This window comes from Microtus pennsylvanicus, chromosome 2, assembly GCF_037038515.1.
Source record: "Microtus pennsylvanicus isolate mMicPen1 chromosome 2, mMicPen1.hap1, whole genome shotgun sequence".
In the NCBI taxonomy this organism is placed as follows: domain Eukaryota; kingdom Metazoa; phylum Chordata; class Mammalia; order Rodentia; family Cricetidae; genus Microtus; species Microtus pennsylvanicus.
The window spans coordinates 27895952-27923683 of NC_134580.1; the positions used below are offsets into that span (position 1 = coordinate 27895952).

General features: G+C 55.5%; 2 protein-coding genes across 6 annotated transcripts; one reads left to right on the forward strand and one right to left on the reverse strand.

Annotated features, from left to right (window-relative positions):
- Positions 1–1148: 1148 nt before the first annotated feature.
- Positions 1149–18465, forward strand: Kcnh3 (potassium voltage-gated channel subfamily H member 3). 3 transcript variants are annotated; one of them, XM_075960598.1, is made up of 15 exons: positions 1149–1281; positions 2508–2741; positions 3151–3285; positions 4086–4219; positions 4611–4854; positions 5224–5381; positions 5469–5676; positions 9366–9650; positions 9766–9965; positions 10364–10613; positions 14018–14235; positions 15397–15728; positions 16587–16693; positions 17379–17455; positions 17543–18465. In XM_075960598.1, exons 1-15 carry the CDS (start codon positions 1206–1208, stop codon positions 18140–18142), a joined length of 3258 nt encoding a protein of 1085 aa, XP_075816713.1. In that variant the 5' UTR covers positions 1149–1205; the 3' UTR covers positions 18143–18465. The 3 variants fall into 3 exon arrangements, with proteins under 3 accessions (XP_075816713.1, XP_075816714.1, XP_075816715.1); XM_075960599.1 differs by lacking the exon at positions 17379–17455 and having other exon boundaries at positions 17543–18090; XM_075960600.1 differs by lacking the exons at positions 1149–1281; positions 4086–4219 and having other exon boundaries at positions 2603–2741.
- Mcrs1 (microspherule protein 1) lies at positions 18459–27732 on the reverse strand. Of its 3 annotated transcripts, XM_075960602.1 has the most exons (15): positions 27601–27732; positions 26191–26310; positions 25767–25905; positions 25265–25403; positions 24556–24714; positions 24292–24401; positions 23043–23151; positions 22667–22805; positions 20282–20357; positions 19977–20005; positions 19790–19882; positions 19549–19631; positions 19311–19398; positions 18954–19081; positions 18459–18862 (listed from the first exon to the last, which is right to left on the reverse strand). In XM_075960602.1, the coding sequence occupies exons 2-15, from the start codon at positions 26198–26200 to the stop codon at positions 18776–18778; spliced, it is 1389 nt and encodes a 462-aa protein (XP_075816717.1). In that variant the 5' UTR covers positions 26201–26310; positions 27601–27732; the 3' UTR covers positions 18459–18775. The 3 variants fall into 3 exon arrangements, with proteins under 3 accessions (XP_075816717.1, XP_075816718.1, XP_075816719.1); XM_075960603.1 differs by lacking the exon at positions 26191–26310 and having other exon boundaries at positions 27601–27726; XM_075960604.1 differs by lacking the exons at positions 25265–25403; positions 25767–25905; positions 26191–26310; positions 27601–27732 and adding an exon at positions 24874–24996.

Sequence of the window (27732 nt, forward strand, 5' to 3'; positions counted from 1 at the left end):
GCACACACAGGGGTGGGAAGTTTTCCCTAGTGTCCGACCTCGAGCAGTCTCCGACCCTCAAGTAGCCTGGAAACTGGAGGCAGAAACTTGAGAGAGTGATGAGAGGAGGCAAGACGGAGGATTGGGGTCCGCCTGTCCAGTGCGCCTTCTGCGCTCCGGGGTCTCGCCCAAGGTGTCTGGACTTCACTCCTGGGGCGCTCCACCATCGAATGTCCTCAGCACCTGCCTGCACTTTTCAGGGGTCAAGAAGAGTCGGCGGGGTGGGGGGGAGCTTGGCTGCTCGAAGCTGGGTTCAGAAGCACCTCCTTTCGGAGTGCTCGGCACAGTTAGCACTCTGCCTCAGGGGCCCAAACATCCAACTACTGGACCTTCCCCACCACCTGGTCGCCAGTTCCCTTTCTTTCTTTCTTTCTTTCTTTCTTTCTTTCTTTCTTTCTTTCTTTCTTTTTTTTTGTTTTTTTGTTTTTTCGAGACAGGGTTTCTCTGTAGGCCAGTTCCCTTTCTCATGACAATTTTCTCGTTCCGAAGCACATCTACAACGCACACATACACGCACACGTCCCCAAGTCCTCTGGTCCCTCTGGTGGAGAAGAGAAGCTCCGGGCTGCGCCCCAGGCTGTCAGTCTGAGCCCACCCGGCAGTGGTTCTCGCCTCCCGGAGCGTGGCAGCGCTAGGGGGCGGCAGCCTTCCCTGCCCCCACCAAGGTCCCTAGGGGAGGGGGATCCCTCCGCGGGAGGCATGTCTCTTTAAGGAGGCGGCCCTGACTGGGTGTGCCCCGTCTCCATGGTTACCCCGGTGCAGGCGGCGGCGGTGCGGGAGGTAGGCTGCCGCTTCTCCCCGACAGACGGAGGGAGCTGCGGGGACCCGGCGCCGAGCCCAGCCGGAGCGGGAGCCACCCCACCAGCCGAAACGGGAGCCGCGGGCAGACGAAAGGTGCAGAGTGCGCGGTGGCCGCGGGGCCGGCAGCCCGGAATCCGTGGGCGGCGAGGGGTCAGTCGCGCGCCATGCGCCCAGCCCCGACGGCGCGGACGCCCCCTCGTGCGCCGGCCGCTGGTGGGGCCTGCGAGCCTGGGCCGGGCATTGCTCCCCGACGGCTACTCTAGGGGGCGCGGGGCCCGGCGGAGGGTGGCCCAGCGAGGCGCCCTCCCCCGGCGCTGAGTCCCCGCGCCCCGGAGGGATGGGGCGGGCGGCCACCGCCGCCTAAGATGCCGGCCATGCGGGGGCTCCTGGCGCCACAGAATACCTTCCTGGACACCATCGCCACGCGCTTCGACGGGACTCGTGAGTCAGGCCCTAGCCCCTAGCTTGGGGAGTAGTCCACTGCCTCCTGCTGCTTGGCGCCCACGGGGTTTCCCCTCTTCCTCACCCTCTTGAAGCTGAAGCCATCCTCTCATTCCAGTCACTGAAGGTTTCCCGGAGGTTTTCAGGGTCAGCACTGCTAGGGTCCCTAGGTGCGGGGCCGGGATGAATCAATAACCCATCCCCACCTCGGACCCGGCGCTGTTGCAAGGGCCGAGTAGGGTGAAGCCTGTGGACAGCACACAGGGCTCAAAATCCAGATTTAGAAATAAGATTTGCAAAGGAAGATAGAGTAGGCGGGATTCAGCAGATACTGTGTGTGCAAACCATCGCACAGCCTAAACACTTTGCTTGGAATGCCCACCCAGCCCAAAGATGAGCTTGGGGACTCCTATCGGGACCGGGGAAGTTTGGAAATGGCAACTTGAGCTCCCAGATTCCGGGTTCCTGGGCTCTGAACACAGGGAAACATAAAAACAGGGTCCCTCCCCCTCTCACTCCCAGCGGGGCTTCCCGGTTCTAAGTAGCATCCCTTCCTCCTGTTGTAGACAGCCTAGGAACTCATCACTGACTCCCTCCCTGCACCCAGACTTCTTCTCCATCTGCTTCAGGCTTGAAGCCTGCTGATTCAGCACCCCTCATTCCCCAATACATGCTTGGCTCCGGGCTCTGCTCAGTCACTATCCATACACCCCCATTCCTGGTCGCATTCACTAGTTCCAGAGCCAGGGCATGCCCATGCTGTGAGGGTGCAAACGCGGCACAGGATGGACAGGGGCCTGGGTTGCTTTCCGGAACAAGTGGGTCTCATTGAAGGAGCCATCCAGCCAACATTTTTATCCAGTTGGTGGGTGAGCCTGGCAGAGGCAGAGGTGGGCCTAGAGCAGGTGCAGTTTTGGGAAACCCCTAACCCCACTCCTTATTCAAACTGCTCAGGACACACTCTGCCAGGGCACAGTGCCCACACTGGACTGCACTTGGCAATCTGCATTGGCATGGGCTGACCCTCAAACACACACACACACACCACGACACATGCAGCCGGCAGCTGACCCTTGGGGATATTGACGCACAGATGACATACTTAAGTCTCATTCATAAACAGGTCTTCGCCAGTACACAGAGCCCTGGGGTATTTTGCAAAGCAGGGCTGGTAGCTGAAGGTGCCCTTCAATCCGTGCTCTCTTCTGAGGGGTGTTCTCTTGCAGACAGTAACTTCGTGCTGGGCAACGCCCAGGTGGCAGGGCTCTTCCCTGTGGTCTACTGCTCGGATGGCTTCTGTGACCTCACGGGCTTCTCCAGGGCTGAGGTCATGCAACGGGGCTGTGCCTGCTCCTTCCTCTATGGGCCAGACACCAGTGAGCTGGTCCGTCAACAGATCCGCAAGGCCCTGGATGAACACAAGGAATTCAAAGCTGAACTGATCCTGTACCGGAAGAGCGGTGAGGCACCATGGTACCAATTCGCCTCACCTTTAGTGCCACCCTGGTGGGCTGGGCACCCACCCCATTCGTGGCCACTCTTCCTTTCCCATCTTCCCATGTACCCATCCATTCTTCTTCAATCCCATTCTCTGCCCTACCGCTGTCCTGCCCCCCCCCCCAGCCATCACCCTCGCTCCAGTCTGTCTCCACTCCCTCCCAATCTTGAGATTCTTGTATTCAGAAGGGGGGCAGAACACCCCATCTCAGTGTCTGGCGGTTATGTCTGCTCTCCTTTGCTCCCTCTCCCAAGCCCTGTCCTCAATGAAGCCATGCTGCCGCTCTTCCCCAGGAAGCTGTATCAGCTTGCTTCTGCTCCAACCTTAAGCTGGACTCAGAATGGAAGGGCTGAGTCTGTCTCTTTGCCTAGGGCTTCCATTCTGGTGTCTCCTGGATGTGATTCCTATAAAAAATGAAAAGGGGGAGGTGGCCCTCTTCCTGGTCTCTCACAAGGACATCAGTGATACCAAGACCCGCGGAGGCCCCGACAACTGGAAGGAAAGAGGTGGGTGCTTGCAATGTTGATTTAGACGCCACTGAAGCTGGGACACTCGGACCTTCAGCCCAGGCGCGGCTGGGACACGTGCCCCGTTCCAGCCCCTCCTGTGCTCGCTGAGTCCCACTCCATCTGACAGAGTGGCCGGCGCTGCTCTGTGTTTGGTGTCCTGGGATCTTGTCAAAGTTGAAGTTGTCAAACCAGTGCCACTGGGCAAACTCCGTCTGTATCTAGGAAGCTCCCCTTTCCCACCAATGAGGCTGCGCAATGCTCACCTGTCTCCTTTCTGCACAGCATCCTGTTGGGGAGCCCAGGGCAAAGCCCCCTCCAAGGACTGGGCAAGGCTGTCCAGGTCACAGAGCTGTCGTTAGACACTGGTCCAAGGCCTCCGTGCCGTCCGGGAAGCTGGGAATTCGGTCCATTCTCACTGCTCTGTCCCCACTCCGCCTTGGCTTTGCCTCTGCTTGGTGTCAATCTTCAGTATGGGCTCCACAGAGCTCCCGCACCTTTGCTGGCGGCATCCCACTGCCTCTGCATCTTGAGACCCTCATGGAAACTTGCTCTCTCGGGCCTTTCTCCTTTTCTTGTCTTGCTGGATCCAGACAGGCAGCTGATCCTGGAACTGGGGTACTGAGTACCCCAGGACTGTACAGCTCTGATTGACAAGTCACCTAGTGCAGTGAGGAATGCCTAACCCCTCACTCTGAAGAAACAAGAGGGTCAACAAGCCAGATCGGTCCACAGACTAGCAGCTAGTGTCCTATACCCCTATCCCATAGCTTAACATCACAGGACCTTCTGTTTTGCAGGTGGTGGCCGGCGCCGATATGGCCGGTCAGGAAGCAAAGGCTTTAATGCCAATCGGCGACGAAGCCGAGCCGTTCTCTATCACCTCTCTGGCCACCTGCAGAAGCAGCCTAAGGGCAAGCACAAGCTCAATAAGGTGGACTGAGCACCTGGGTGTGTGTTTGGGTTGGGGGCAGGGTAGGGCAGGCTGAGGAGAGCTAAACCACCTCAGAGAGAATGCCCAGAAGTTACTCGGGTCCCACCAGCCCTTTGTGGGTGGAAAAGAGAGAATAAATCCTATCTGATCCATCAGAGGCCTAAAAGAACTCTTCAGCTGTGGAGTCGTATGGGCCTGGGTTCAACCCTGGCTCCACTCCTAAGCAATTGTTTGGCCTCGGCTAAGTCTTTGGCTCTTTCCCGTCCTCAGCTTTCTGGTCTGCAAATAAGGGCCACTTTGAGAGTGCAGGGAGAGAAAGGAGATGAATGCCCACCTAGTCACGCTCCTGAATTAGCCTTTCTCCTCTCTGGACCCGCCCCTCCTCACTCAGGGAGTGTTTGGAGAGAAGCCAAATTTGCCTGAATATAAAGTCGCTGCCATCCGGAAGTCACCCTTCATCCTGCTGCACTGTGGGGCTCTGAGAGCCACCTGGGATGGCTTCATCCTTCTTGCCACACTCTACGTGGCTGTCACTGTGCCCTACAGCGTGTGTGTGAGCACAGCGCGGGAGCCCAGCGCTGCCCGTGGCCCGCCTAGTGTCTGTGACCTGGCCGTGGAGGTTCTCTTCATCCTTGGTACGTGTAATGTCTGCCTGCTACTTTCCTCGGGGCCAGCCCGCCTTGGGCTTCTGTGGGGATCATTCCTTGCATGGTCTGCAGTGCCCCACAGCATCTCCTTTGCCTTCCCTCCTTTCTCACCAGGAGTTTTGAATTCATACAAAGGTGTCTCTGCCAATACAGTGGTCTAGAACCTGAGCTGAGACTAGCCCGGGGAAGCCTTGGTATCTCCCTCTGTAAAATGGGTCTAACAATGTGCGCATGCTAGAGCTACAGAGCTTAGTCTGGCCACAGTGTGAAGGGCTTGGGGCAGGACCACGCACTGGACAGGGCAGTGCCCAGTGGTGAAGAGCTGTATCCTATTGATGCCTGCCTATCTTCCGACAGATATTGTGCTGAATTTTCGTACCACATTTGTGTCCAAGTCAGGCCAGGTGGTATTTGCCCCAAAGTCCATTTGCCTCCATTACGTCACTACCTGGTTCCTGCTGGATGTCATAGCGGCGCTGCCCTTTGACCTACTGCACGCCTTCAAGGTCAACGTGGTCAGTGTGGCCGGGTTGGGTGGTGAGCTTTGGGTGATAGCAGCGGGCTAGAGTTGGCCCGGCATGACCTCCCTTCCCCAATCTTAGTATGTTGGGGCTCACCTGCTGAAGACCGTGAGGCTGCTGCGCTTGCTGCGCCTGCTGCCAAGACTGGACCGGTACTCGCAGTACAGCGCGGTCGTGCTCACCTTGCTCATGGCTGTCTTCGCGCTGCTTGCCCATTGGGTGGCCTGTGTCTGGTTCTACATCGGCCAACAGGAGATTGAGAGCAGCGAATCCGAGCTGCCTGAGATCGGTACGGCAGACTGAGAGGAGGGTGTGCGTGGCAGGTGCCAGGATGTGACCGTCTGCATGTGGGAATGTCAGAGAAACGGTGTGCATGTATGTGATGGCCACCGCCATGTGGGAACAGCCCAGTGACTACCTGGGGAGTCTTAGTCACCCGTGGGAGCCTCCTAATGCCCAGACCTAGATTACATTTCTCAAGCTCTTGTCCAGCCGTGGAAGGCCAGGTAAGGACCTGCTGGCCTCGTGGCTTCCGTTTACGTCAGCTTCTTTGAAGCTTGTCCACACGGGTTCTTCAAGCCATTGCCCCGCCTTTATCATCTCCAGTTCATATGTTTTTTCATATGTTTCTGAGTCCATGTTTTCCCTGGGTCTAAACCGCAGCCTTTTTATCCCAGCATCCCCTCCTTCACTTCACCTCCACTGCTGGGCTCCTCCCTCCACTCACCACCCACTCAGTCATTTCCTCTCTCACCTCTCCATGTCACTCACAAGGTTGTGGGGCTTTCTAGGGCTGAACCCCAGTAAGGCTATACCCTTCATCCCTGAACCCCAGTAAGGCTATACCCTTCACCCCTGAACCCCAGTAAGGCTATACCCTTCACCCCTGAACCCCAGTAAGGCTATACCCTTCACCCCTGAACCCCAGTGAGTCTATACCCTTCACCGCCTGAACCCCAGTAACGCTATACCCTTCACCGCCTGAACCCCAGTAATGCTATAGCCCTTCACCGCCTGAACCCCAGTAAGGCTATAGCCCTTCACCGCCTGAACCCCAGTAAGGCTATACCCTTCACCCCTGAACCCCAGTAAGGCTATACCCTTCACCCCTGAACCCCAGTAAGGCTATACCCTTCACCCCTGAACCCCAGTAAGGCTATACCCTTCACCCCTGAACCCCAGTGAGTCTATACCCTTCACCACCTGAACCCCAGTAACGCTATACCCTTCACCGCCTGAACCCCAGTAATGCTATACCCTTCACCGCCTGAACCCCAGTAAAGCTATAGCCCTTCACCGCCTGAACCCCAGTAAGGCTATACCCTTCACCCCTGAACCCCAGTAAGGCTATACCCTTCACCCCTGAACCCCAGTAAGGCTATACCCTTCACCCCTGAACCCCAGTAAGGCTATACCCTTCACCGCCTGAACCCCAGTAAGGCTATACCCTTCACCGCCTGAACCCCAGTAAGGCTATAGCCCTTCACTGCCTGAACCCCAGTAAGGCTATACCCTTCACCGCCTGAACCCCAGTAAGGCTATACCCTTCACCACCTGAACCCCAGTGAGGCTATACCCTTCACCGCCTGAACCCCAGTAAGGCTATAGCCCTTCACCGCCTGAACCCCAGTAAGGCTATAGCCCTTCACCGCCTGAACCCCAGTAAGGCTATAGCCCTTCACCGCCTGAACCCCAGTAAGGCTATAGCCCTTCACTGCCTGAACCCCAGTAATGCTATACCCTTCACCGCCTGAACCCCAGTAAGGCTATAGCCCTTCACCGCCTGAACCCCAGTAAGGCTATAGCCCTTCACCCCTGAACCCCAGTAAGGCTATAGCCTTCACTGCCAGCCACACACTTCCCCTCCAAGTCCCCAGCCTACAGACAGGTTTTATTAGCACCTCTCCTCCTCCTTTGCCAGCCCATGGTGTGGCCGCAGAACACACTTTTCATTTTCCCAGTTAACAATCCCATTCCAGCCAGTGCCAATGTCTGGTGCATCCCAAACTGAGCACACCTTTCTTCCACACCTCCAACCCTCTGTCAGCGTCTCGGTAACTGACATTTGTCAAGTTTCCAGCTGCCTGGGTGACCTCTTGTGTCCAGTGACCTCAGCAGGGTCACCAGTCAGTCTTAGAACTTGCTCTGATTGCTTCCCCCAAGAGATGCTGAGGCTCCTGTGAACCTTCTCCTTGCCGGGCACATGGAGACAGTGTGTGCCCCGAGGGCCCACTTGGCGGCTCCCCTGAGCCCTCTAGTTGCTGAGCATGTGGAAGCAGGGATGCTCCAGCTCGCTGGCACCTGCCTTTCCCAGGGGGAGTCTATAGTCCAGGCCGCTCTGAGCTCAGCATCCACTCCAACCCTGCCTCCAGCTCACTTCCAAGTGGCCCTGAATCACTAAGTTCCCTAGTGAACCCCATTCTTTGCAACTGATCCAGATACCCTTGGTCTTGAGTCCATACAAGATGGTTCAGTGATTAAGGGCACTCGCTGCTAAGCCTGGCAAACCTGCATTTGCTCCCTGGGGCCAACATGGTAGGAGAGAACCAACTTCCACAAGTTGTCCTTGGCTTCCACATGCTTAACGTGGCAGGTGTACCCATGGAAGGAAGGAAAAGAGGGAGGGAGGGAGGGAAGAAGGGAGGGAGGGAAGGAGAAAAGAAGGAAGGGAAGGAGGGAGAAAGAAGGCAGGCAGGCAGGCGGGCTTTGAATAAAAAAATCCCTCCCTATCTTTTAAGGTTAAGTACACATATCTCCTGTTCTAGGGAGATGCTGAGTCCCTGCCCAGTAACCCTAAGGTTTAGCTCCCCTCCTGCGGCTCCTCTCTGCTAGTTCGTATCCTACAATACAGCCTCTGCCCCTCTGCTAGAGCCTTGCCACTGTGTGCGTTCAGCTACTGAGGGGATGGGTGTGGATGGGCAGAGAGCTATGAGGACCTCCAAGGCCATGTGCAAAAATAATTTGGGGACGTGTGGCACAGGGTCTGTTTTTTGACCTTGTGAACTTGCTGTCTTCTCCCGTGTCCAGAGAAGACCGGGTAAGTTCAGCCTCCGCCCAGTAGTAGCCATGTACATGCAGGAAAGTCTGTTTGTTTGGGAGGGCGTATGGGTGTGAGCGCACACGCCTGTGTGACTATGCAAGTATATGTAGATTCATCTGTGTGCAAGTGTGTCCCCACCTCTGCCTATGTGTCAGTGTGCAGTTACCTGTGGCCATTAGGTGTTCAAGCATACACAGGCTTTTTTAGTGCATGGCATGGTTGTGGCCAAACATCGGTATAGTGTGGTGCATATGGTCACCTCAGTGGCATAGTGCACACATCCATGTGGACTTGTTGGTGACAGCATATATCAGACTGGCTGTGAGGTTGCGGGACAGGGAATGGCCGGATGGGCAGGGACAGGGTTTTCAGTAGCAGATAGCTTGGACAAAAGAAAATTGTTTGCTTGCGGGTGGTGGCGCACGCCTTTATTCCCAGCGCTCCGGAGGCAGAGTCATGAAGATCTCTGTGAGTTCTAGGTCAGTGAGTTCCAGGACAGGCTCCAAAGCTACAGAGAAACCCTGTCTCGTAAAACCAAAAAAAAAAAAAAAAATGTGTGAGTGGACAAGGTAGAGGGGGTGCCCTCAGCCATCCAAACTAGGGGACCAGGCTGAGGCTAAATGCTGTGAAATGCCACCCCTGACCCCAGCGCCTATGCCTGGCTACCTTCTGTGAGACTGACAGCAGCCTTGGAGAAATGGGTGTGCTTCTCCTTACTCTACCAGAGGCGCCAACAGAATCCGGCTGTGGAGCCAGGCAGCTTTTCTCCTGTGCTGTCTTGCTGAGAGCTGAAGGGATAGCTAAGGATGTGCTGTTAGCAGAGAAGAGAAAGGGTGACAGAGACACAGGGGTGAGCCTACGTTTGCTGGTTCCTCACTTCCAGGGAGCAGCAGAATTGTCCTGCTCTCTGAGTCCCCCCTCCCCCTTCCTCTCCCCAGGCTGGCTGCAGGAGCTGGCACGCAGGCTGGAGACCCCCTACTATCTGGTGAGCCGGACTGCAGATGAAGGGAACAGCTCAGGTCAGAATGCAAACTGTAGCAGCAGGAGCAGCGGCGAAGCCAATGGCACCGGGCTGGAGCTTCTGGGCGGCCCCTCCCTACGCAGCGCCTACATCACCTCCCTGTACTTCGCACTCAGCAGCCTCACCAGCGTGGGCTTTGGCAATGTGTCTGCTAACACGGACACTGAGAAGATATTCTCTATCTGCACCATGCTCATTGGAGGTGAGGCTGGGCTATGGTTTTCTGGGCCCCTCCCTGCCCACCTCTCTCAGGGTCCCCAGAGGACATGTTTGCTAGCCAGACCTGGAGGTGACCCTTCCACTCCACTCTTCCCCAGCTCTCATGCATGCAGTGGTGTTTGGGAATGTGACGGCCATCATCCAGCGCATGTATGCTCGCCGCTTTCTGTACCACAGCCGCACCCGTGACCTGCGAGACTACATCCGCATCCACCGTATCCCCAAGCCCCTCAAGCAGCGTATGCTTGAGTACTTTCAAGCCACCTGGGCTGTGAACAATGGCATCGACACCACTGAGGTGTGGTGGCCTCCTAGGCTGCTCCTTCTAGATTTTGCTTCCTCAAGGGGTTTGTGCTTGGTCTCAACGATCAGGAATGGGGGTGTGGGTAGGTGGGAGATGCAGAAGTTTGGTTTTCCTGGTTCTCTTGCAGGGACAGCACCCACCCATGAGGCAGAGCAGAGCCCTAGCTGGGGCTGTGGGTACTGTGTTCACTGATGTCAGTCTGAGGCCAGGAGGAGGAAAGGGGCAGGGCGGGGGCTGCAAAGAGCTTTCTTCCATTGACCAATGCTGTTCAGGAGGCTCAGGCATCCTTCCATTCCCTCCTTTGCTCCTGAAGTTGGAAATGGTGGAGAGGAGCTGGTTGGAAGGGGCCTCCTCCCCTGCCACCCTAACTCTGCCCTACTGCCTGCCTCCAGCTGCTGCAGAGCCTCCCGGACGAGCTTCGAGCAGACATCGCCATGCACCTGCACAAGGAGGTCCTGCAGCTGCCGCTGTTCGAGGCAGCGAGCCGTGGCTGCCTGCGGGCGCTGTCCCTGGCACTGAGACCTGCCTTCTGCACACCCGGCGAGTACCTCATTCACCAAGGTGATGCTCTCCAGGCCCTCTACTTTGTCTGCTCGGGTTCCATGGAGGTCCTCAAAGGTGGCACCGTGCTCGCCATTCTAGGTTTGTGTGAGGGGAGAGAGGGTGCTTGGGGGCTCATGTGTCTATGGGATGCAGAGCCATCCTGCAGAAGAGAAGGTGGGGGTGTGCACACAAAGCCACCGAGGGGAGAGACAGACAGGACCGAGTCAGAAACAACCAGAGCCCTTCAGAGAGACAAGGATGAGTTAGTGATCACACAGGAGGAGATGACAACCTGGGGCTTTCCCAGGAAGAGGCCAGGGAGGAGGCTGGCTTTTAAGGAGATCCAGTGCATGATGGGATGGAAAAGCCAGGGAGGAAAGCGCAGAGGACAGTACTCTAGTAGGGTGGACAGAGGGAGGACGCAGCAGGCCCGAAGCCCAGATGTCTCTGCGTGACAGGGTAGACTCACTGAGAAAAGAGCAAACCCTTCCTTTGGCAGAAGAAAGAGGGGATGGGAGACATCAGTTTCCTGGATGAGGACCAGGGGTCACCTCTGCAGAGGGGACAGTGTTAACTAAGCACAAGAGGCTCCCAGAGGATTGTCTGCTCAGGCCTTCTATGCCGAGACTCTGGAAACTCACAGAAACCACCATCGTTCACATTTCACACAGGAGGGAAGTAAGCACAGAAGAGAGAAACAGCCAGGCGTTGGCCAGGTGGGCAGGAGCACAGCTGTCTGACTAAATCTCATGAGTCTTACACGGTCTACCAGGTGCCTTGAGAAAGCCATGGCCACAAAACGGAAGCATTTCAGGAGGGCCTGGTGTGCACACAGGCGTCAGGAAAGCATGCCCGCGCGCTCTGGGAAGCACAGGCCTCACTTAGGAGAAGCCGGTAGAGGAGCTTTACTGTGCAGCTGTGGGGGCTCACGGAGGTAACCCTAGAGGGCAAGGGACTGAGACCAGCCTAGATAATGCAGGCAGGTTCATGCAGCAGGTGGAAGGGAGGTAATGACCAAGTCACGGAACAGCTAGAACCCAGAGGCGTGGGCCACTAAGGAGACTAGAACACATAGGAACACGGAAGGTGGTGGTGTGGCATGACGCTGGACACCCCAGCAGCTACAGGGGCTTCACTCTCACTCCCTCCAACGGCATTAGAAGGAGGAAATGCCACATGAGGGCTCAGAGTCCGAGCAAGGTGACAGACTGTTAAAGCATGCATTTTGTTCGTCTTTCATGAGCCTAGATGCAGTGTATACTAGAACTGAGAAAATGGAGTTACGGCCAGGTATTGGCATATGCTTGGAGTCCAAACCAGGTGGACTACTCACGCAAGAGATTCGCTTGAACCCAGGAGTTGTGAGTCAGCCTAGGCAACATAGCGAGACCATCTGAGAGAGGAGAAGAAAGGGAAAGGAAAAGCAAAGAGAGGGGAGGAGGGAGGGAGAGAGGAAAGCAGGCAGACGGGCAAGCCCTGCTATGAAGCTCAGTGAGTGCGAGCTTAGCCCTGATGTTACATAAAACCAGGTACAGAGGCACACACTGTAATCCCAGCAGGTGGAGGCAGGAGGATCAGAAGTTTAGGCCACCCTAGACTACATAGGGAGCTGGAGGCCGACCTGGGATAAATTCAACCCTGTTTCAAAAAGCAAAAGAGAGAAAATAACTAAGGTAGAGTTGTGCCGCACGGGTATGGCTGGTAACCCTTGAGGAACTGAGGGGCACTTGTGGCTGTAAACCTCCGAGGAACTGAGCTAAAGAAATTAGGAGGCCGGAAAGACAAAGAGTGACGGCCAGACTAGCAGGACTATAAGGTGGTCACTTGGTAGCGAGTGCCTGGCTCCAATCCTGCCTGAGAACTGGGTGTTTTGTTCTGTGTGTGTGGTGTGGCCCAGTCTCCTATTTTAGCCTCTGAGGTCTGGGAGTAAGTGTACCCAGCTGTGACCTGGTTTCCACTTCGCTTTCATCCCGGCCTCCTACCTGCCTCTCAGCTGGGCACTCAGATGCACCCAGCTGACTCCTGGCAGGTGAGTCTGGCCCTGTAGTCAACAGTAGTGATTCTGGTCCCAGCCTGTTTGTGAACTGATTCAGCCAAGTGTTCCAAGACCTCTGATAGAGGTGGCAACTAGATGAGCTGGGCCTGGAGGCTGTGGCCCAGGTGCAGTGGAAGGTCTCTGGTTGCTGTTGACTTTGTCCTTAGTCCCTGTTTTCTCCTTTTTGTGTCATTTCTTTGATGAGAACAAATGACACCTATCTTATCTCAGATGACACAAAAGACAGCTCCTTCCACAAAGTATCTCTGTAATCCAAACAGTTCTTGAAGGATCCAGGGAGCCTCAAACCAAGAACAGAGAACTTAAATGAGGTGCACGGACGTTTAGAGGCCTCTGGGCTGTGTGTGGGCTGACTGGCAGCCACCTGCCTTGTCCTAAGGCCTTGACTGCTCTTTCTAATCTCCTGGCTGCTCTGATAGGGCCGAGCTGCCTATGCCCGTGCCCAGGCTAGGGACAACCAAAAGGGAACAAGAGAGAGGAAAACAACAAAATTAGTTCTCTGGTTGGCTCTGTCTGGGGCCAGCACTGACTCACTCCGTACTCTCCATTAGGACCACAGACTGGGTGTGATTCTTTTTTTTTTTTTTTTGTTTTTGTTTTTGTTTTTGTTTTTCGAGACAGGGTTTCTCTGTAGCTTTGGTGCCTGTCCCGGAACTAGCTCTGTAGACCAGGCTGGCCTCGAACTCCCAGAGATCCGCCTGCCTCTGCCTCCCGAGTGCCCCGCTGGGTGTGATTCTAAGACCCTCCCCATCCAACATCCTTGAGGCTGTAGGACATTACGTCATGTGATAGTTGCTGTCAGCCAGGTGGTAGTCTCAGTTTAGCATTGGAAAACCCTTGGTGGTGATATCAAGGCGCTCCCTTCCCCATCCCGAGTGTGGAGGAGGCGGCCCAGACCAGGGACCGCATAGCCACCTCACATCTTCATCATGTTACACAGAGCACTAAACAGATACAAGCCACATCCAAATCACCTGTGGGCCGTGAAGAAAATCAGATTGTAAAAGTTGGGCCAGGGCCTGGGAGTCTGATTGGTTTAATTTCCCCAGGGGAGTCTAATTAACTGCCTGTCTGAGAACCACAGGAATTGATGACATCCTACTTAGATGCAGAGGTTTCAACCGTTGGAAGTGCTTGAGAGCCTGGGTCCCACTGTTCTTCACTGTGTGTGTGTGTGTGTGTGTGTATGTGTGTGTGTATGTGTGTGTGTGACCAGCGTGACCTGGGCATCCCACCACAGCCTGGCCCTTGTGCTTGAGCCTGGGTCCCACTGTTCTTCACTGTGTGTGTGTGTGTGCGCGCGTGTGTGTGTGTGCACGTGTGTGTGTGTGCGCGTGTGTGTGACCAGCGCGACCTGGGCATCCCACCCCAGCCAGGCTCTTGTGTTCAGTCGACAGCTCATCTCCCCTCCCCTAATGACTTGCTACCCTTGACTTCCTCTCCTCAGGGAAGGGTGATCTGATTGGCTGTGAACTACCCCAGCGGGAGCAGGTAGTGAAGGCCAATGCGGATGTGAAAGGGCTGACATACTGCGTCCTGCAGTGTCTGCAGCTGGCTGGGCTGCATGAAAGCCTGGCCCTGTACCCTGAGTTTGCCCCACGCTTTAGCCGTGGCCTCCGCGGGGAGCTCAGCTACAACCTGGGGGCTGGAGGTGTCTCTGCCGAGGTAAGGGTGCTGGGTATGTGTATGGAGGGGCTGGGGTGCCAGGGAGCAGGTGAAGTGAACAAAGTTGGGAGAGTGAAGACGGAGGTGTGGGGTTGTGTGAAAGACACACACACACCTCAGGGCGGAAATCCACACTCAGCCCTTTCTTTTTCTGTTTCCAGACATAGGGTTTCTCTGTGTAGTCCTGGCTGCCCTGGAACTCCCTCTGTAGACCAGGCTGGCCTTGAACTCACAGAGCTCCCAAGCGCTGGGATTAAAGGCGTGCGCCGCCGCCGCTGCCACCACAGCTAACAACAGTTTTAGAAGTCAGTCCAAGCCAGGGCATGGTAGCACATTTCTTTAATTCCAGCACTGAGGAGGCAGAGACAGGTGAATCTTTGTGAGATCAAAGCCAACCTGGTCAATGTAGGTCAGGACAGCCCGGGCTACCTGTCTCAGAAAAACAAGCCAGTCCAGCTTTGGTCTCCCAGACATGCTAGGCTCTGACCAGAACAAATTCTACTGGGAAGGAAGCCACGTGCAGTTGCTAACCTGCAGAACCCTGTGAGCTGCAGATGAAGGGGTGGTCAGACCGGCAGCAGCCCTGGGGGTTGCTTCTGAACAGAGCCCCGTGGAGGCCCTTGCCTCCCTCTTCATCATCAAAGAGCATGTTCTGAGGTGGATTAGTTACTTTCCTGCTGATAAACATGACCAGCGTCTTACAGAAGGAAGGGTTTATCTGGGCTCACGGGTCCAAAGGGCTGGAGGAGTCGGCAGCTGGCATGGCGATGGGAGCAGGAAGCTGAGGGCTCATGTCCTTTACCACAGGCAGTGAGTGGAGAGAGTGAAGCCGACCAAGTGTTGAAATGCCTGAGACTGTGGGGGAGGGCATCTCGCCTTTGACCCAGCACAGAGGTCTTGGGGGTCCCCTGGATTTTCACTAGCACACACTGTATAGTTCTGTCAGTCAGAAGGACTAAGTAGAGGGGTGTTATATCCACATTTGGGTGGAACCTGGAGGAAGATTTCCTCCAGGGCTTGGTGATTTCGTCATCAACCGTGGTGCAGGTTACTTCTGCCAGGGCCTTTTCCTCTTTGTGGGGGTCTTTCCTGTGCCTTGGGGGGAGGGAGAGAAGCACAGCAGTGGCCATCCATCTTGAACCCCATCCCCTCTGTCCCCAGGTGGATACCAGCTCCCTGAGTGGTGACAATACCCTCATGTCCACCCTGGAGGAGAAGGAGACGGACGGGGAACAGGGACACACGGTCTCACCGGCCCCAGCAGATGAGCCCTCCAGTCCTCTGCTGTCACCTGGCTGCACCTCCTCCTCCTCAGCTGCCAAACTCCTATCCCCACGTCGAACTGCACCCCGACCACGTCTAGGAGGCAGAGGGCGGCCAAGTAGGCCAGGGGTTTTGAAGCACGAGGCTGGCCCCTCTGCTCATCCAAGGACCCTAGACGGGCTGAGGTTGCCCTCCGTGCCATGGAATGTACCCCCAGACCTGAGTCCCAGGTGAGCAGGCCCTGGACTTCATGGCAAGATTGTGGTGATAGGATGGAGGTACAGTTAAGCATACCCTGCCCTGAGTGTTAGCCATTTTTACTTTTGAGACTATGTGACCCAGGTTGTTCTCCACCAAGTGACCCTCCTGCTTCTGTTTCCTGAGTGCTGGGATTACATATGTGCACCATGCCTGGTTTCATATTTTCACATTTAAGAAAATATTTTATTTGTTATCTATTTATTTTGGTTTTTTGAGACAGGGTTTCTCTGTTTTAACAGTCCTGACCGTCCTAGAACTCGCTTTGTAGAGCAGGCTGGCCTTGAGCTGAGATCTACCTGCCTCTGCCTCTCAAGTGCTAGGATTAAAGGTGTGCACCATTGCCACCTGGCCAAGATTTTATTTTTAAATGTGGGGGTGTGGGGCAGGTACCCAGAGGCCTGAAGAGGGCACTGGGTCCCCTGGAACAGGAGTTACAGGTGACTATAACCTGTTCTATGTGAGTTCTCTGCAAGGATGAAACAGGCTTTTAACTTCAGAGGCATCTCTCCAGCCCCATCCTTCCATCTTAATCCATCCAGCCCTCATGGACCAAGCCTGCCTCCTCCAAGAAGCCTTTCCTAATACCTGCAAAACCTCTGTTAGTAGGTGGCTGACCCTTAACTCTGGCTGTTTTGTTACTCCAATTTACTCTTCAACTAAAATGCAAGCTCCTAGGAAAGGGGACCATGTGCTAGCTTCTTAGGATGTCCAGGTCCCCAGCTAGGCCCGAGCTTCTGCAGATGACACATGTAAACACTGGAACATCCCATCCCGACACCACGGTGGCTGCCTATCGTCTGCTTTGTTTTGATCTGTTGGATCCACAGGGTCGTAGATGGCATTGAGGATGGCTGTGGCTCGGACCAGCACAAGTTCTCTTTCCGAGTGGGTCAGTCTGGCCCAGAATGTAGCAGCAGCCCCTCTCCAGGAACAGGTACTGGGCTGGGGGACAGAGAGTGTGGGTGGGCACCCCATTTTCCTCACGGATGTCAAGCACTGTGGTGTCTGAGCCTGGTGTTAGAGGAACTGGCGGGGCAGCTTGCCTGGACGCCCCTGCAGGCTGCTGGTGAGGACTGGGATGCAGACTTGGATGCCTGCCCTGTCCGCTTTCTAACAGTATAAACTCAGCATCTTGATCCGGCTTCCCGTCTATAAGATGGGTTGTTGTGCATGTTAATCAGAGAACCTTCCTAATGCCCTTATGGAGAGAGGGCTGGAAAGAGGCAGCCTCAAAGTGGACAGAGTGACAGAGCATCCTCTAGGAGAATGAGGGACAGATGCAAAGAACAACTCCCAGCTAGACATGGTGGCATATGCCCATAATGCCAGGGAGGTGGAAGCAGACAGAGTTCAAGACAAGCCTTGGCTATTCAGGAGATCTAAGAGTACCATGGGCTATGAGACTATCTCATCCTGCAGGGAGGAGGACACTGGACAGTGTTACTCAGGGCTGCTGGGAGGGGTTTTCATGCTGCTGATAATTGAGGCAAAACTTAACAACTTGACTAAGCCCAGAAGGGAGCTGGGTGAGCCAGGTCAGTGGTCTAAGAAGGCCGGGCCTGGATCCTAAACTGTCTATCTTTTAGCAGCTCTGGCTGATAACCCCATCCTTTCCACAGAGAGTGGCCTGCTCACCGTCCCCTTGGGGCCCAGTGAGGCAAGGAGCACAGACACACTGGACAAGCTGCGGCAGGCGGTGGGTGGATGAGACGGGAGCAGGGAGGGACGACTAGGCTCTGCTGAGATGGCTGGCCTGCTGACCTTGTGACCTCTTCCCCCCAAGGTGATGGAGCTGTCAGAACAGGTGCTGCAGATGCGAGAGGGACTGCAGTCACTTCGCCAGGCTGTGCACCTCATCCTGGTGCCCCAAGGGGAAGGCCAGTGTCCCCAGGTATCAGGGGAGGGGCCGTGCCCAGCCACTGCCTCTGGGCTGCTACAGCCCCTGCGTGTGGACACTGGGGCATCCTCCTATTGCCTGCAGCCCCCAGCAGGCTCTGTCTTGAGTGGGACCTGGCCTCACCCTCGTCCAGGGTACCCCCCTCCCCTCATGGCACCCTGGCCCTGGGGCCCCCCAGCATCTCAGAGCTCCCCTTGGCCTCGAGCCACAGCTTTATGGACCTCCACCTCAGACTCGGAGCCCCCTGGCTCTGGAGACCTCTGCTCGGAGCCAAGCACCCCAGCATCACCCCCTCCTGAGGAAGAGGCTAGGACTGGGACCCCAGCACCTGTGAGCCAGGCTGAGGCTACCAGTACTGGAGAGCCCCCTCCTGGGTCAGGGAGCCGGGCCTTGCCCTGGGATCCCCACAGCCTGGAGATGGTGCTCATTGGCTGCCACGGTCCTGGCACAGTCCAGTGGACCCAGGAAGAAGGCACAGGGGTCTGACCACTGGAGGTCAGCACTACCAACACCTGCCACTGCTGCTCTCCGAGCCTCACAGCTGTGCGCTGCCCGCTGGCTCAGGGCAGGGAGCCCGAGAAAGGAAGAGGCTTAGCCTAGCCTCGGAGGGTGAGCTGGAGCCTCAGACAGGCCCCAGACTAGGGGTCCACAGGTTCTGCTCCACTCACCTGCCACCAGATGGGGGCAGAGGCCTGAGTTCAAGGAGGGGTTCTGCCATTCCTTGCATGTGCCCATCTCCACCTGTCCTCATGTATTTTATATTAAAAAACAAAACAACACAAAAAAAAATAAAAGAAACTACTTTGGAACTCAGTGCTTTTTATTTACAAAAAGAAAAACAAAAAAGAAGAGTCTAAAGCTGACCCACTGGAGACACAGGAGTGATGGGACAATGATGGGGGCTCTGGCTCTGGGGAGGCTCAGGGGTCCCAGCCTCTCTTGCTTCCCCATGGTGATTCCCACCTTGCCTCAAAGGCTCAAATCAATGGGCCAGAAGTTGGGTCTCCACTACCCACTCTGGGTAGAAGGGTTTTCCAGGAGCCTGAGTTCCCAGCTCAAGGGAGCTGGAATGACAGGGGAAACTGAGGCTAGAGGATGCCCTGGTTTCTGCTACCCGCCTCACTGTGGTGTGATCTTGGCAGCCTCGGCCCGGATGAGGGCAATGAGGTCCTGGTTGATGAGGAAGACAAATCTCAGGCTGGCGATCTGGGCAGGAAAGACGGCTCAGTACAGAGGTGGAACAGGACATCCATGGACTGGACTGTCATGCCCCTGGCATGCTCCGTCCCCAACTCACCTCCACCACAGAGTTGTTGCTAAGCCTCCACTTGGAACCACACAGCACAGGCCGGCCATCAATATAGATAGGCCGCCGGCCCTCATTGGCAATGAAGAAGTCACCATTGTTTTTCAGCTTGATGACACCTGTGGAGGCAGAAAGGAAAACGAATGACAAGGGAGGCAACCCGGAGAGAGAGCCAAGTGCCTTTCCGCTTCCTGGGGAAGAGGGTTTGAAGGCGCCTCAGACCCCCTCAAGAGACCTCAGGGCACCAATTCCTTTGGCCTGCCTCACTGGCCCACGAGGGCTCCTGAGGCCCACGGCCCATGGCTGGAAAGTCCAGTGAGAGGCCGCTGGAGTGGCAGGAGGGTATACCTTGCTTGCGGGAGATCTTCCAGGCTGGACCTTCTAGAGACAGGTCCACATCGATCTGGTTGTCCTTGGTTGCTCTGCCCAGGGTGATCTGGGAAAATGGTGGAGGTGAGGGCTGGGACAGGGAATGAGGGAAAGGAGCCCCACATAGGCCAGGGAACAATGAGAAAACAAGGACTGGGCAGAGTAAGGGACAACAAGGACGGGTGCCTAGGCAGGGTGGGAACAGTGACTGTCTTACCTCACGAGAACGCATTAGGTATCGCACCATGCGGCCCCGCAACACGGCCAGGGTCTGGTTGTCGAAGTCTGGAGAGCTCATGCCTGAGGAAGAACAGAGTAAGCAAGTAGGAAATTCCCAGCCCTGCACCAGGGTGGGGAAGACAGGGACTGGGCTGGCAAACAGCATACCCAGATAGGGCAAGCAAAGGGGCTCGACGGGCCAGATACCACAGAGAATGCTCTCTGGTCTCCAGCCTCACCTGTGATGCTGTCCACAAGCACCTGCCATTTATGCAGTTCCTGCTCCAGCTGCCGGATCTCTCGTTTCTGCCGCCGGTCAGCCACTGTCAGCTCTGAGGTGAGGTGGGGTGAAGAAGGGACACTGATGCCACAAGCACCGTGAACTGGTCCCCTCCACCCCCATTGTCCCCAGGAGGGCAGGCTTACCATGCTCCAGGACTTCGTCTCGCATGTCCCTGGGTGGTGAAAAGGGTGAATCAGGCCCACTATTAGGCCCCGGTACCTGGCCCACTAGGGCACCCCAGGCTCTTCAGCCTTGGGGCTCAGGAAGTTGTTTAAGGCCTGGCCTAGCCCTGGGACCAGGCGGGGAAAGGGAAGGCAGTGAGCTTAAGCGGCCCCCATAGGAGAGGGTGCTACAGGGTGGCTAGGCCCAGCAGCTGCAACTGAAGCTACGTCTGCTGGGCAGCCTGGTGTGCCCAACAAATTGGAGTCAACCCTCTCCAGGAACTCACTTGAGCTTACTGTCGTCAATCAGGTCCTCTGCATCAGAGAAGTTTAGCACTTGGTCCCCCTTAGGCAGTGGCTGCACTGAACAAACAACAGAGGAAGTGTAAATGTCGAGGTTCCTTCTTCAGCTCCGGCTGCCAACAGCCAGGCAAGCCGAGTAGCCAGGGTACCAGAGCCAGAGGGAGCACTGTCCCAAGTCAGCGACACTCTGACTTGATACAATGCGTCCTGGGACAGAGGCGGTTCAAGATGAGGGATCTACAGCTGACCTGCATGGGCTTGTGGTGCATGACACGCTCACCCGTGACATCTCATACTAAGCACGAGAGGACTGCTCAGCTCCCTGTACACGTAAGGGGTCAGAGACCACGGGAGGACTGCTCAGCTCCCTGTACACGTGAGGGGTCAGAGACCAGGGGAGGACTGCTCAGCTCCCCTGTACACGTGAGGGGTCAGAGACCAGGGGAGGACTGCTCAGCTCCCTGTACACGTGAGGGGTCAGAGACCAGGGGAGGACTGCTCAGCTCCCCTGTATATGAGGGCCAGCAGAGGGCAGATGCTCGGCACAGACAGGACCTAACGCGCTCCCCAGCCTTCTGGCCGCCCTAAGAGGCGTGCAGCATTGGAAAGCACAGGCCTGCAGCACTGCTTCCACTTCAACCTGTGGGGGTGACTCCTTATAGGCCATGAAGTTAGCTTTATTGCTGTTAAGAGATGAAACGGAGCAGGAGAATTAATATTAGAACCGAACGGTTATGTTCTGGAAAAATATTGTTTCATGAAAAGTTTTCAAGTTTCTGGTGAGAATAGAAGAAACTGAGGAGCCCAGAATATAAGAACTTGCGACTTCTGGCCAGCTGTGCCAAGACTGCAGTGGCGCTCCACAGCAGGGTAGCCAGCAGCCAGTTTGGGGGTTGGAGGGCTACACAGGAGGCCAGAGACTGGTGACAGAGGAGTAGGCTCTCTGGTCACTGCCACCAAGCTGCCTTCCATCAGGTCCACCTGAAATCCATGACTAATGTATGACCAACCTGCTGGCTAAGCCAAGGAAACTGTCTGATCCTTGGGACCCTGGGATCTAAGCAATGAGAAACTAATTCCCACACAAAGACTCTCGAAGGAAAAAAATTCTATGACCTTTAGATAAGGCTTTCAGTCAACAGAGTGACTTCCAAAACAATGGCAAAAGAGGCAGAATCTGGTGACACAAACCTAGAATTCCAGTTCTTGAGAGATGGAGGCAGGAGGTCAGCCTGGGCTGTAGAAAACCAAGACCCACAAACAAACAAATAAATAAATAAAGCCGGACAGTGGTGGCATATGCCATTAATACCAGCACTTGATAGGCAGAGGCAGGGGGATCTCTGTAAGTTCCAGGGCAGACAAGGCTACACGGAGAAATCCTGTCTCGAAAAACCAAAAAAACAATAAAAACAAAGACAAGCTGGCTTTAAAGCCATAGAAATAAATATCACCTAGCAAATGGTCTCTGTGAAGACTCAGTGACAGGTAAGACAGAAAGCTCCCAGAGCACTAAAACCTGTGGCTGTATTTTCCACGGGCCTCGTGCAGGAGACCATCTTTTGGAAGCAGAGCTGCAGGAGAATCCACAGTGAAGGGCTTCACTTTCCTAGTACGGGGAACTATGGTGGTGTGGTGCACTACACAGCAGGCAGTGGATTCAGGCAAGAAGAGTGTGCCCAAGCCACAGACACCAGGACCTGGGTCACCAGTCCCCCTACAGGCTTTCTGCAGCCTAACAAGATGGCTTTCCCAGTACTTCTCTGGAGAAGGGAGTTCAATGGTAAGAGGGTGGCAGAAAGCGCTCCAGCCCTCGGGGAAGAAGTAGATGCGGGCCTAGCTACCAAGTCCCACTGGAGAGTCCTAGGCCTAAACCACCTGACAACACACACTCCCTGGTCCACAACAAGGCAATGGGGGAGGGGGTGCAGTATGCTGACAGGGCAACTGTAAAGGCAGTCATTATCTCTGAGGACATGAGAAAGAGGGAATAAAGACGGACACTCCCAGGCTGCTCCAGTTTTAATGCTACCTATAAATAATATACTAATGTATCGTTTGTGATGGCAAGATAGGTCAAGAAAAAAACAAGACCCCAAAACAAGAAGCAGTAATAACTGCTATTTGGACTTTAAGCACAAGATACTAGGCAAGCTGGTCTCCCTTTCCATGACGCCAAAGGCCTTACCAGCTCTACAAGGAAGCAAGTTTTGTTGCTGAGTTTTTTTTTTGTTTTTTTTTTTTGCAAACCGAGGTGAAGAGGATACTAGGGGCTTCTGACACCGGCAGGCAGCTGTGCCCAGAGCACTTCACACAAGCTCTCCCACCTGAACACCTGGCCGCTCACACTGCAGTTCCTGGGGTGTTACCTGTCTGGTCCTCAAGTAGATAATACTGTTTCATGAGCTGCCAGTGGGCCTGCAGAGCCTTGGCAGTACGAGCCAGGTAGAAGGCATCAGGGTGTCTGTGTAGCAAGTCCTGGAAGGTTTCCAAGGTGGGCTGGCTGGTCTGGAGACAACAAATAAGCTTTTCATGCCAGGGTTTCCTCATTCCTGCCCCGTCCTTGTCCCCAAGCCCTCCCAAGGAACTGGAAGAAGCAACAGTCAACCAGGGGGTCAGGAATGGTTTCTCCCAAGACCCATCACAAAGGTCCCAGCAGATGCGCTCATCTGCACGTGTGTGCAGACCCACGTGGTGGTTTTCCGAGTGGCCCAGCTGGTACTCTGTCCCAGTCCTCAACCTTACCGATCCTACTTTGCTCAGCAACTGCTCTTCAGCCTTGCTGAACAGGGCCTTGCTCTGAATGGCTGCAATGGCTTCTGGGTGCAATTGCCTCATGGCCTGGCAAGCCAGCCTGAGCATGGAAAGAGATGAAGGACAGAGCTGAACGGAGGGAGTCAAGTATTCTGGGGTTCCTACTCCCCCCCAAACCTATAAACCTTTGGGACTTAGAGATCCCAAGCCTAGAAGTCCTTGGTAGAAATAACCTGAGGCTTAGCACAGCACCGGGGCATGGTCCAGTGAATGAAGAGGCAACTCATTAAATGGAAGTCACATTCTCTAAAAACCCAGTGTGGTGGCACACGCTTGTAATTCCAGCCTGCAGAAGATGGAGGCAGGAGGACAGTTCAACGTTCAAGGCCAGTCTAGGCTATAGATAAGCTCCAAATCAGGCAGGTGTACAAAGTAAAACCTGGGCTCAAAACAGCGTACAAGAAAGAGCTGGGACGGGACAAGCTGTAACTCCTTCTAGCACTTCCCCAGTACACGGCTAACGCTGCACTCATTAACCACTGCTACTGTCCCCTTCTTCCCATGCTGAGGCCAGCCTGTATTCTGCCGTCTCTGGGCTGTGGCTACAGCTACAGTGGGTGGCAGGGCTGTGGAGGAGAGGATGGGCGCTCAGCATCAGCCTGAGCTCTGAGGACACTGCACTAAGCTGCCTATGTGCGTGAGCTTAGTGGGAATTCTGAACCTAGCGGGTCTAGGAACTCTTTTGTTTTGGTTCTCTTTTTTGTTTGTTTGTTTGTTTGTTTGTTTTCAAGGCAGGGTTTCACTGTGTAGCATTGGAGTTCAGGTACTCACTCTGTGTAGACCTGGCTGGCCTTGAACTCAGAGACCCACCTGTCTTTGCCTCCTGAGTGCAAGGGGCTCAGTTCCCTCTTCATATAAGGATCTATGAGAGGCCAGTGCGGAAAAGTTCAGAGGTGACCCTGGTGGACCTGGGGCTCCTGGCACCTGTGGCCATTTGTTTCCTATGCTACCTTCTCTACTGCCAGACTCTGCTGCTTCTCTCCACCTGGGACTAGAAGGAGCTAGAGGAAGGAGCTGCTCTGTGAACCTGGCAGGTCCCCAATTATCCCAGGGGACACAAGGCCCCAGACCTGCCTCCCAAGCCCCTCCTTTGGGCCCTGGTAGAATCTGGCTTTCCTATACCTAGTTCCAAATTTGGGTACCCCCAGCACCTCCCCTCTACTGGAGCTAGCCCACTTACTTGGAGATGACAGGGTCGTAGAGCAGGGCGTACCAACGCTCTTGAACTTCCCGAAGGGTGAAACGACAGCTGAACTTCACACCCAGGTGGACGGATGTCAGGTCATTGGTCTGCAAGACCCAGACTGGTTTGCTCCAGTCTCAGCACTGGGAAGAATCCTTCCCTTGGAAGCCATAGGGTCCTACTGAGCTAGTGTGGGGCTCGGGATTTGGAGGGTAGGGGAAGGGAGCCCCAGTCCCATGGTGGGGTTGGGGGGTGAACTACCTGCAGCACAGCATTGATGAGTAGGAGGTCGTCTGCAGGCTTCCAGCGGCCCAGATCCTTCGTCACCTGAAGTGGCTGTTTGCTTTTCTTCACACGCTTAGTGAGTCCAGGGGTTGGGGCAGGGCTGGGTGGCACAGGTGTGCTGGGGGCCTTGGATACCTGGGTACAGGGCAGGACCACAATAAACTCAAAGCTGGTAGCAGAAAAGCTAGGGCTTCCGACCTACTGCTTCACAAACTGTGACAGCTGCAGGCTCAGGGAACACCAGGGAGCCAAGCTGAGAGCTCAGCTTTCCAATACCCACCCCCACCAAATTACTTCTGCATAATTCTTGACCAGATGGGGTCTTCTTTCTGCTCGTGGTACCCTTGGGTTGAGAATGGAGGGTGGGTGGGGAGGATACCAGGGAACTACTCTTGCTGGTACACTGTCTGGGGCCAGAGTAATGCCACCTGGGGGTTATTTTTACACCCTGCAATGCTGGGAACAAGCTGTCTGCTCCCAGAATAGATACATGCTCCCTGCCTCCCACACCGAATGTGATACAGGATGCACTGGCAGAGCGAGGAGTGCCGCAAGAAAGGGAGTAGGGAAAGACAGAAGGGAGGGGCCTAGAGTGGGGGCGGGGCAGCTTGGTCCCCTCACAGCCTCATCTATCTGGGGAAACAGACTCCAGCACGCCTGGCCCCTTGCTGTACCAGTTCCTTACCTTCTTCTTCTCACTAGAGGAGGGCTCACTCCCTGAGCAGCGGCCCGACTCTCCTCCACTGGCCCCCTTCACCCGGGTGGAAGACTTGGCCAGGCTGCTCTCCACCAGCTCGTCATCAAATTTCTTCCTCTTGATGAACCTGTAGGAAGCCCTGCACTGTTAGCCACTGGTCAGCCCATCCAGCCTCCAAAGAGCAGGCTTCCAGTGGGCGCTAACTGCCTTCATTTCCACCAGCGCCTGGCTTAGTGCATAGGGAATGGCTATAAGCGAGTCCTGAGATGAGAGGCTACAGGTTAGAGACTGCAACCGCCACAGAGGCTGGTAACCCCTCTGCCTGTCCTGAATGCTACAGGGAGGGAACAGCAGGGAAATTCGAAAAGGAAAAGCGCCGGCTCTGTCTGGACCCAAGGCAGGGTCAGAGGGCCATTCCCAGCAAAGGTTAAAGCATGTGGTAGCTAATCCCACAAGCCCTCCCCTTCCCAGTCTCTCGGAACCCGGCTACCTGGAGGAGCTTCTCCGTTTAGGGATAGTACCCAGGGCCTGGGAGGAGGCTCGCTTCTGTCCTGCCAGTGACTCTTCATCCTCTGAACGGCTGGCAGTGCCTGATGCCATCAGGGATGAATCTAGCAGCCCCTGGGAATCTAGAAAAATAGAAATGGTGAACTCAGGCTTCCCAGGCACCCTCTGCACATGGGACCCCTTTTTTCAGCCCCCCCCCCCCCCGCTAGTCCCTTCAGCCCTTTCCCTGCCTCCTTGAGGCTCAAAGCTTCTAACGTGGGGTTTCCGGCCATCCAGATCCCGTCTGGGCTCAGACCTGGCCCAGACCTTCCACGCTGGGCAGTTCTCCCGGTGCCACCTGTCATGTCGCGCAGCACATGGCGCTCAAGTCACACCGGGCATCTGGGGAGCTGGCCTGGCCTCACTACCTTTCTCCATCCTCTCACAGTCCCAAAGCCACTGGCGCCAAACCACAGGGCTAGGAGGAAGGGTCCCGCACGCTCATCCAAGGATTCTGACCAAGAGAGCTTAGAAGTTGAGTAGAGAGTCTGCAAAGGAGAAATAAAGCTCCCTCAGGCTCAGGTTTCTAAGGGGCCAAACCTACTTCCCACTTCCTGAACTTGCTCGTGTTTGCTGTCTCCTGAGGTAGGGAGGGCAAATGTAGTGGGAAGAGGCATGAAGCGCCACTCCCAATTACACTTAACGATCAGTAGCTATTACCTAGTGTGATGGCTCCTGCCTTTAATCCCTGTACCAGAAAGCAGAGGCAGGTGGATCCCTGTCGAGTTTGAGCCCAGCCCGGCCTACCCAGCAAGCCAGAGCTATAAAGTGAGACCCTGCTTCAAATAATAGAGACAAAAATCTAAGTCACTGAGACCTTGGGGAGCATGATAAAAGCTGAAGACAAAAGACACACTCGGTTCAGAGACCCCTCTAATTTTACCAGCAAATCCCAAATGAAACATCTTGACTGTCAAAAAGAGAGTCAAGGGATTCCTGGCTCGCTTTTTTTCTTCAATGGCCCGCTCACAGCAGTAGCCCCAGCCCCTCTTCTAGGCCGCAGCCGGGGAGGGTAGACAGAATCCCGGTGTCTCACTACACCTTTCTCCCACTTCCATTTGCGGCTTTTATGTAAGTGGGTGCTGAAGATTAAAAGTGGTTTGGGAACTGTGTGAATCCCCACTGCCTTGGCAGACCCGCCTCTAGCCCCAGGAAAACTCAGGGACAGACTTCCTGGAGGGCTGTCTGCAGGCCCCGCCCCTTCGGACTCTGGTGCCTCCCGGGGCAAAGTTCCGGGCTCTGCCCGGCAGGACGCTCCTCGACCTGCTCCGCAGGTCACGGCCGGGGAACGCGGGCACCGCCGGAGAGGGGAAAGGTGCCCAGTCCCACACGCAACTGAAGCGGTCTTCGCCCTTCCTTCCCGTCCCTCCGCGCCCCTCCCGCGGGAGCCCACCCGAGGTGAGGGGTCAGTCCGGGGCTGTTTCAGGGACTCTGGAGAGAAGTGGTAATTTAGTCAGCGCTGCAGCACACAGTACTGCACCGATAAACCGCGATGCGCTCGCAGTCTGGCTCTGAGCCCCACCGGCTGGTGACAGCGAACCAGGACCAACTCCCGGCCAAGTCTCACCCCACCTCAAACATGCCACCTTTGCGCATGCGTGGAACGCCGCAGGCCCGATTCTAGCTCGATCAGACTCACGCATGCGCAGATTTTTCGGGGCGATACCGGGGCGGGGCCCCGAATCTTGGGGGGGTGTTGTGCCCCGCGGCACATTGTGAAACTCCGTTTTGCCCCCAACTCTACTCAGAACACTAGGAGACGAACCGCGAGGTCTCACCATTCCTAGGCTGCCAGCTCCAACAATTTCTCCGCGGCGACTGCAGGAGCCGCAGGGCCAAAGCCGGCTTCCGTGAGAAGCATCTACTTCCGGGTTGTGAACGCGGGGTTGCGCGATCTTTTCCGGTTCGTG